We start from the raw sequence: 10,057 nt of genomic DNA on the forward strand, positions 1-10,057 counted from the left end.
ACACAAAAATTGAATCAACTAAAAAATGTCAACTAACATGTTTAGCTAACCTGTTTTTTCTCAGTGCAGTTGTTCTGTTGAAGTAATTATCAGTTCAGTATCATTGTTCTTCTTAAATAATTATCAGGAATTTCTATCTTAATGATATAAATCGTTTTAATATTATACATATGATGATAATGATAAAGATGCAAAGATAGTTATGGAGCTTCATATGGCTTAAAAATGCATGCACTTCATTCATTCATTTTAAAAGAATTTACAAATTTTATTCTAATCTATTATTAAAAGTATGTCTTCTGAAATAATATTTTAACATTTTTTTATTCATTTAGCCATAGCTAAAATTTTATTATTCAGTCTTATACAAACAAAAACCAGAAAATTAACACACTTAATACATATATTACAAACTTTCCCCTGGCAACATTTTAGCCAGTATTCCATTGGAATCCCCAATTAAGACCTTAGGCTCATCAAACTCTACTATTCGTCCATTATCCAAGACCAATATCTTATCACATTTCATAACAGAGTTTAATCTATGAGCTATAGTAAGCACTGTGCATTTCTTAAAGCATTCTTCTACAGTTTTTTGTAGTAAAAGGTCCGTCTCTGGGTCAATATTAGCTGTGGCTTCATCTAAAACAATAATTTTGTTGTTTTGAACTACTGCACGGGCTAGGCACAATAACTGTTTCTGTCCAGAGCTATACATGCTTGCGAGGTCTTTTACTGGTTGACTTAATGTCTTTATAAATGATTTTATATGTACTTTTTCCAACGCACTCCAAATTTCCTTATCTGAAAACTGCTGAAATGGGTCTATATTCGAACGAATAGTTCCAGAAAATAATATAGGATCCTGAGGAATAATACTGATCTTTGATCGTAAGAAATCTAGCGACAGCTTTGAAATATCTTCACCGTCAATGCGTATGAAACCTTCATAGTCGTAAAGTCTGAATAGGATGGAAATTATGGAGGATTTTCCGGCTCCAGTTCGTCCAACAATGCCGAGCTTAGTACCGCCACTTATATTAAAACTAACATTGTTAAGAACAGAACGGCCATCAAATTTATATGTCAAACAAACATCTTCAAATGTTATGGCACCTTCTAAAGGCCAATTTTCAAGTTTTTTTCCCGTTTTTGACTCAAGCTCAGCATCCGCATACTCAAGTACTCTTTCCACTGAGGTCATTACATTTTCTATTTCTGTTAGTTGACGTACAGCATATTGGATAAGACCTGCTAACATTGTTGATTGAGTTAATGCAAGACCTACATCACCTGCAGTTGTACCTAAATAAAAGTTATATAGTATAAAATGATGAAAATATCGTAATAAATTTACCTTGACTAAATATTAAGAACTTAAGAGCGATTCCACCCATAAAAAAGGCTCCAAATAAGTCTAATATAAAAGTAAAAAATCTCATGGTAGTTTGGTTCATAAAGCAAGTTGATGTAAAGACATCCTGGTGCATGTCAAATTCAGTTCTAAGTTGGTCCTGTTGCTCAGAAGCACGTACTATTGCTAAACCTTCAAGGGTGGAGTTGAGGTACCCTATAATTGGGCTGCGAGCTATAGAACAAAAGATAATTGATGACAAGTTATGACTATTTTTTTAAATTAGTTCTTACTAGCAGCTTCCAGTCTTCTTAAACTTCTACCAGCAGGCAAATATAAGCGTTGAACGAAATATAGTTTAATTATAAAAAAAAATGAGGGTATAAAAAGAATCCAATTCACAGAAGCCACTAAAGCTATTACTCCCAATATCATGAAAACTAGCTGAAATATATTTAACAATATATTTACATTAAATAGCAAGTTTAATAGTTTACCCTATAAGCTTCCAATACTAAGAATGGCATATACTCATCAATTATGTGAAAATCCTTACTCAGTCTATTGATAATATTACCAATAAAGTGGTCGTCAAAGAAATGCATATAGGTGTGAAGCATGGCTTTTACCATAGCTCTATGTAACTTTCTACAAATAATTTAGTAACTTACAAATCATTACGTTTTAAAAATAGCTTTTTACCTTGCTCCATTCATACAGAAGAAGAAACTGGAGTAGGATCGTAATATAATAAATACTAAGCCAGCTAAAATAAGAATTGTGTATATATTTAAAAATTGTTCTCGCTTCTGAATCAAATTCATATATTCTTCAGTCTCAGTTTGGTTACTTTTGACTAACTTAGTTATATTTGGTTCCAAATTTACCCTATAAAATATATTTACTATAGACAGCTATATCAATAAATAAACGTAAATACGTACCAAATGCTGATCATTTTTTCCGAATAAGAGATGCAAAACTGGGCTATTAAGAAAACGACGAATAAGTAAACGGTTACGAAGGCGCCACCAATAAACCTGTAATATCTGCTATAGTTGCTCCAAAGAACTTTGCCTTCCTTATTTTTTTCATGATATAAATTTTGGTCGACCTTAACACTACCATTAAGTAATAAGTCAGTTTCTTTAGCTTCTTCCATAAAGCTACTAATAGATTCATCACTTTCAGGAACTAAATTATCTCTACTGCCCTCCTCATCTATATAGTATGTAATCCTTTTATCTAAGGCATCTTTTTGTTGCTCCAAATTCAAAGTACTTCCATTTTCTACCACCAAAATTTCACTACAATCAACCGCTTTGATATTATTAATATTATTGGTCACCAAAATACATATCTTATCTCTAAGCAGTCCTCTAATACATTTTTCAAAAATATGTTTATTTACATGATTGTCTAGGGAAGACAACACATCGTCTAAAAGATATATATCACTTTCTCGATATACTGATCTTGCCAAACATATTCTAGCCTGCTGCCCCTTACTCAAATTAATTCCTCTATCGCCTATAATTGTCTGATCATGCTTTTCAAAATACTTTAGGTCATAAGTAAGTGCGCATGCTTCTAAAACTTTCTCATACCGACTTCTATTAAAGGCTTGGCCAAACAAAATATTTTGGCGTATAGTAGAAGGAAAAACCCATGGTTCTTCGGTGGCATAAGATAAAGAGCCCCATACATTCATACGTCCTGAAGCAATAGGGTACTCTCCAAGAATCGCTTTAAGTAAAGCCGATTTGCCACTACCTACATTTCCAGTAATTAATAAAAGGCCTTCTTGGAGATTGAGTGACACTGATTTTAGAACTTCTTTTCCTTGAATAGTAACTTTAACATTATCTAAATAAATTGAGGGTTGCGAAGAGTAGAATTCTTGATCTGAAACTGGTTTTTTGTATTCTGCTGCATCTGGAAACAAAAATATGAGTACAGTTTTCATAAAGAAAATAGAATAATTCTATGAGCTACCTAAATAAGTTTGAATTCTACTAAACGAAGCAAACATATCAGCAGTCTGAGCAATTCCCATAGGCATAAGTAGTCCAATTGATAATTTGATAGCTCCCAAGCAAGTTTGTACATAGTACACAGTTTCAGGATCTACGGGATTTCCTCTCGCAATGTAGAAAATAAGGAGCACGTAGAAAGCTAGATTTATAGTAAAGGTACCAAAAGTCACTATAAATGCCTTAAGGTAGTAAACTATTTTAATTTGATCCGTTTCTTTTCTGTAAATATAAATATTAAAATATATCCAGTTTGCCTAATAAAAACTGAAGTATTATAGAGTTAGGGTTACTTGATTGAGGTTTCATAGGAAATCTCATATTCTTTTGGACATAATTTAACATCGCATTATTAGACAAGTATTTACTTATAATTTTATTATTAAATAAAAAAACACTGAAAATCGAAGTTTAAGAATAAAAACTTGGGTACTAAGTATTCTACCCAAATAGTTAACTAAACCTGAATAATTTAGTACTCATCCTTATCGAAGAAATCAAATATTAAAAATTGATTAAAAAAGGCACATACTGCTAGGATGTTGTTGAGGGGTAATATAACTGATACCTTATTGGTTATCTAAAACAAATCTTTATGGGTAGATGTTCATCTAAGACTTAAAAATTATCTATAGAAACCTTATTTACTTTTCTACTACGCCATCATTGCGTTGTACTTAATGTGCACACTCATTGCAATGAGTTTTTCATTTATCGATATTAATACATTTCTTTTAATCAACCAGATAAAAGACTGAACTTGACAAAGCCTTTTTCTCACTAGATTTTTCTAAAAAGTGTGAAATCAGAAATATAGGTACAGCAAGCCTACACATTCCTTTAAGAAGGCGGGACAAATCACGTATCAAAACTGATAAATAGGGGATAGTTTGTCTAGAAGTTCAAAAATTATTAATTTTTGAAATATTAAAAAAATCGTCAGTTTTTGTTCCCAACATTTTTGGTCACTATTCGCTGGTACATCAACCGATTTAGTTTTTTTAGCACTTATTAGATTAAAGTATTTAGACATTTTAATGCTACTTACAATGATGTAACACACGATTGGGGGTTCCCATGTGACATATCAAAGTGAGGTTAGCTGGAGGAAAGAAGATAATTGACAAGACTTGTCAAATATAAATTTAAACGGCCCCCTGTATATGTAAAATGATGTATTTTTAAGAAGTTATTAAGGGTGGTTTGTCTTAACAGCACTGTGTATTTATTCAAATAATACGTTTAGGTAAGGTATGCCATATTAAGATAATTATGATATTAGATCAAGATGACGAGATGCCAATAAATTATACATATGTTTTTGTTGTTACCGCCATATCCCGTCGGCGTAGGAAAATATTAGTCAATTGTTTTAAAATTAGGTTATAACTTAATCCAGGAAAAATTATTTTTATATTACACCTAGAAAAATCGGGATTCAGGACGTCAAAACTGACGAAAAACGATCAACAATACATCCGAAGGCTTACTGAAATTACAAAGGCAGATCAAGATGGCAAGAATTAACAAAGACAGATCTTAAGATAGTGGTTACTACCAGAAGGCGTTCGATAGAGTAAGGTTTCATGAACTTATATCAGTGCTAAAGAGATTGGCTTAGATGATAAAGATCTGAGAATCATCAAAAATATTTACTATAACCAACATGCTAACCTAAAAGTAGACAACCAGTTGACAGTAGGAATTTCAATAGAGCATGAGAAATATCATAAATATGTAGTATCCCCCATGTTGTTTAATGTTTACTCCGAACATATTGTCAAACAAACATTAGAGGAATGTGATGAAGGCATACTAATTAACGGCCAACGTTTGAACAACTTGAGATATGCAGACGACGCAGTGATATTCGCAGACAGTCCAGACGACTTACAAAGAATGATGACACGTATAACTGAAATTATCCAACAGTACGGATTAGACTTAAACAAAGAAGATAAAATATATCGTCATTAGCAAACGTCCAGTCTTAAATTCACAGCTGACGATCAACCAACAGTCAATTGAAAGAGTTGAATGATTCACATATCTTGGCCCGAATGTAAACAGTTAATGTTCCATTCCTTGGAAATAAGGCAACGTATAGCAAAAGCCAGAGCAGCATTTACAAAAATTAACACCGTCTTTAGAAGCTATGACCTGACGCTGAAAACCAAGATCCTTGTACTAAAAAAGTATAGCACTGTAATACTTCTTCAGTTCTGCTATACAGAGTGGAGGCTTGTAGTCTCTCGGAACTAGTTACAAAAAACTGAAAGCGTTTGAGATGTGGTGTCACAGATGCATCTTAAGAATCCCCGGGGTCGACCGAGTCACAAACAATAAAGTCATACGCAGAATAGAAGAGAAATGCGAAGTTATTTCCACGATTAAAAAATGTAAATATTATGAGGAACGAATAATGATATGGCCTCCTCCAATTAATTCTACAAGAAAAAGTGTACGACAAGAGAGGACCTGGACGAAGAGGAATCTCCTGGCTTCAAAACCTCAAAAAAGTTTTAAAATGACCATGACTGGACTGTTCTGTACAGCCACCAATAGAGTACGAATTGCCGTGTTAGTCGCCAACATTCGAACAGAAAAGGCACGACAAGAAGAAGAAAAAAATATAACTTCCAAGCTCAAGAAATTAAGAGGGAATATTTATACTGACAATCATGGTTTTTCCTAATACTTGCAATTCTAAATGAAAGAAGCAATCCATGCATTGAAAAAAACCCAAGACCACCAAAATAATAAAAATCAGAATGATCTAACTGAAATAACGTTTTTTAAGATTCGTTTCGAGACTGGATTAATAAAGGTGAAATGGTCAATAATCAATCCTATATAGTGGTCTTGACGATTCTACATCAGCGTTTGAGAAAATGAAGATCTGATTTGTGCAAGATTAAAGCTGGATTCCTGACCAAGATAATGCACCAGCAAGTCTGCCTACTCTATAAAGCGTTCTTCTTAATACGGCGTTACGGTCTCGGAATATCCAGCGTCATTGCTCGATCATGGCCTCTGCGTTTTTTTTTATTTTCCCAGGATTTGATGTATGAAAGTGGTTATAAACAATTATAACCTTAAAACATTAAAGGACTAGAATTAGTAAGCAACAACTTAAATTCAAAATGTGATCACGGGAAGGGGGGTATTTTGTCTATAAATATGTTCCCCGATTCTCTGTTCTCAACTTTACACACATTTTCAAAAAAATAAATTTTCAGCATCTAATAATGTTAATTAAACTTAATGTATAGATTTTTGATAAAAAATAAAATATAGAAATAGATATATCTTATTCTAAGTGCTAAAAAAAACATCTTGATAGCAAAAAAAAAATTATTAACATTCGTATTCCTAAAACCGCTTCTAAAAAATTTGGAATGACAACACCGCAAGCAAAAATCATTTTCAAGCAAAGTCATCTTGTCAAAAGGCTTTGTATTCGATATTTGTGAAGTTCTATGTTTTTTCGTTAGTTTTTGATTGAAAAAGGAAAATAGTCTGATTTGAGTATTTTTGTGAACTGTTATGATGGTAAAAACATGTGCCGTTTGTGCCATGCAAAAAAGGCGATTCAAGCCGAACTTTTCACAAGTAAATACCTATACTGTCATAACATCATATCAAGGGAAAACCGTCATAATAAACGTAGAATAGGGGATAAACAGAAATAAACCTAAATAAAAACTTGTTAAGATATCTAAAATAATTATAAAATATTTAATTTCCATAAAAATGCTTTTTATTATATAGGTAACTTTACTTTAATGAAGTACGTTAAAAAACGTATACAGAGTTAATAATTGCTTATAATTTAAAGCATAGTCTATTGCTAATAAATATTTTTGACGACGTCACTGGTAAAGATTTCTTATGTCGGCGAAATCAATAATGCGATCGAGCGGCGTTGCGATGGTGTTGCCTTTTTCTCTAATATTCGTTATCTGCATTTATTCAACTTTGAATATTGACTTTTTTATATAGTATGAGTATTCGATCATATTTTATTTAAAAAGATGCTTCATATTTTATTAAAAAGGAACAGTAGCATTATTTTGTACCTGTCAATAAATGTGACAAATTTTTACCTAATATGAAGTGTTTTTTTTGCCATTTCTACAAAACATTGTGCATCATTGCATCATATATGTTGCAAGCAAACAAACTGCCCTTGGTTTTACGGCAATGCCAATTACAGGCAATCAAAATAACAATAATAAAAAATTAACTGATATCATTTTTAAATGAAATTAATAAAATAAAAATAAAAAATATTTTAATAAGAATTCAAACCTGATTTAAAAATTTCAGCTAATTCAAAAGGACTTACAAACGAGCCGCATGAATAAGCCTCTCAAAGAATGTTTCCCAAGTATACATTTTAATTATTTTAATGGCACTCAGTGTTTCTTGCAGTAACCTAAACCTCTCGTCTGTTCTTTTTGCTGTTATTATGCGTCGGTCAGTGGTTTTTTTACCAATAAACACTAAAATAGCTTGGATAATTAGATTGTAATTGTAAACTATGTTAAATAAACTAACATTGCAGTGGTATTATAACCAAAATCACTCCTAACGCTGGGAAGGCTGATACCCCAACTCGTTGGTATAGTAAATAACTTGCTACAGCTAGCTGAAGCAAACCTATAATTATTTCCTTAATAAAACCCACACCCGAATCAATGGAAAATACATCTTTCGACATAAGAGTAACAATTTTTCCTAAAAAAATCAACAATTGAATGTGAACATATTAAAATAAACATTAATACATACCAATCGACATCTGAGAAAAGGCAACCGAGTCAAGTCTTAACGCCTTTCGATAAATTAGGGAGCAAACAGCAGTGCGGACTTTTATTGAATATTCTGTAATAAGTTGTTGAAAGTTGTTTGTATAAAAAACGTTAAACAATTGTAGGCCAAGAAGCGCAAAGGCATATTTGTACGCATCCATTGTGGTTATTACATTTTGCCCAGGCTGGAAATACGCTACGAATTTTGAAAATATTGTTGGAGTGAGTAGCCTGAAAATATTATGAAGTTGATAAAAATGAAACAGTTTAATTCTTATTCCTACAAGATAACTGTTCCAAACAGCAACTGTACCAAAGTATACATAACATAAGTCCATCCAAAACAGCTGATCAGGCACTTTATAATAGACGCTTTGGATTTTTTTTTTCTTTCCTGACGCCATTTGGTTTCTAGTTTATTACCAAGCCTTTCAGCGTCAAATTCAGGAATAACATTGTATATATCTTTTTCTTGTAAGTCTTGTTTTTTTCCTTGTTTCAAAATCCTATAGTTATAACTAAAAATGTAGATTTTTTTAAACTAAAGCTGAGCCAAAGGTATTGTACTTACAAGAAGGTAATAATAGAAAAAATATTAGCAGTCTCTCTAGGATTATAATTATCCCATTTCTTAAAATTGGCATAGTCCATATTTAAAAGTGGACTTATACAATAAAATACTTATAAACATAATTTGCGAATGAGCACACTTTAGTTTTCCAGACCGCATATAGCAGGTGATAAAGATACACTTAAAAAAAGATAAGATAGTAGAATTATTTTCAGTAAAATTAATAAAAATCAGGTTTTTTTAGTAAGTTTATTCCGTATACACTATTTATCGACAAAATTTCAAGGTAGTATTTAAAAAAATAAAATTGCCTAATATTAAAACTTTATTAACTCATGTCAGTAATCAACTTTTTAAAAGCATATCGCCAATATTCCTGACGCAATTCAACCAATTATCCTGAGGTATTGTTGTTACACTCTCACACGTTATTGTTTCAATATGTCGATTGTCGATACAGATATAAGCTCTTTAACATTGTTATATTTATAATTTTTTTGATTTTATGCTCTTTAAATATAACAATCACTTTAACATATTAATTAATTATATCGGTATACTGGATGATTTTTATTTAAATTTCTACTTTAGCACAAATGATGAAGGTCAAAATTTAACATTTAAAATTGTAATAATATGTTGACTTTTTTTATTTAATATATGCAATTTACTGATGATTCCATTATGTTGCAAAAAAATGTAAAATAACTCGATGAGTGATTAAAGTTGAAGGAAAAATATAAAAGATTAAGAACACACAGGAGCGAACAATTAATTTGTGTAATTACTTTATCTATTATTTACCTTCCCATGGGTAATATCGGGATTCAATTGCCATATCATCTAAATATATAAAAATGAATCCATATTTTCCTTGATCATTAAATAACTTGAAAATGACTTTACCGATTTTATTAATTCTTTTTTCTTGATGTATTTTAGTTTGAAGAAGGATATTATAGAATAAATTATCAGGAAAATTGCACCAGAAATTGGAAATTTGCAAAAAAATTAAAAATGCTTTGCGCGACATCTATCGGTTTCGATTAGAATAAGACAGTCAGTAAAGAAATCTATCGGTCAAAGGAATTTAAGAAATAAAAAATAGATGGCGCTTGGGTGGCAGTAGGTGACATTAATATTAAAAATAGATTCGCAGAAAGCGCTTTCAGCAATTTCTATTTAGCATGCATGCATTCTGAAACATAATAAGTCAGTTTTTCGCGTTTGACAGTTGCTTTTAATCAGAGACAACCAAAGAGACGTGCAACTAGATAGAACTTTT

General features: G+C 31.4%; 1 protein-coding gene across 1 annotated transcript; it reads right to left on the reverse strand.

Annotated features, from left to right (window-relative positions):
- Positions 1–297: 297 nt before the first annotated feature.
- LOC126740512 (ATP-binding cassette sub-family C member 4-like) lies at positions 298–9,594 on the reverse strand. Its single transcript, XM_050446576.1, has 13 exons — positions 9,577–9,594; positions 8,773–8,952; positions 8,486–8,719; positions 8,182–8,432; positions 7,948–8,127; positions 7,736–7,892; positions 3,350–3,609; positions 2,299–3,289; positions 2,057–2,242; positions 1,852–2,002; positions 1,648–1,798; positions 1,358–1,588; positions 298–1,305 (listed from the first exon to the last, which is right to left on the reverse strand). Exons 2-13 carry the CDS (start codon positions 8,850–8,852, stop codon positions 407–409), a joined length of 3,771 nt encoding a protein of 1,256 aa, XP_050302533.1. The 5' UTR covers positions 8,853–8,952; positions 9,577–9,594; the 3' UTR covers positions 298–406.
- Positions 9,595–10,057: the final 463 nt, after the last annotated feature.

This window comes from Anthonomus grandis, chromosome 9 (genome assembly GCF_022605725.1).
Source record: "Anthonomus grandis grandis chromosome 9, icAntGran1.3, whole genome shotgun sequence".
Classification (NCBI taxonomy): domain Eukaryota; kingdom Metazoa; phylum Arthropoda; class Insecta; order Coleoptera; family Curculionidae; genus Anthonomus; species Anthonomus grandis.

Coding starts and splice junctions, on each gene's coding strand:
- LOC126740512 (XM_050446576.1), bottom strand. CDS start 8,852: ATGGACTATGCCAATTTTAAGAAATGGGATAATTATAATCCTAGAGAG. Junction 8,128..8,181: donor CTTTTCTCAGATGTCGATTG/GTATGTATTAAT, acceptor TGATTTTTTTAG/GAAAAATTGTTACTCTTATG. Junction 3,610..7,735: donor CTTATTCATGCGGCTCGTTT/GTAAGTCCTTTT, acceptor TTATATTTACAG/AAAAGAAACGGATCAAATTA.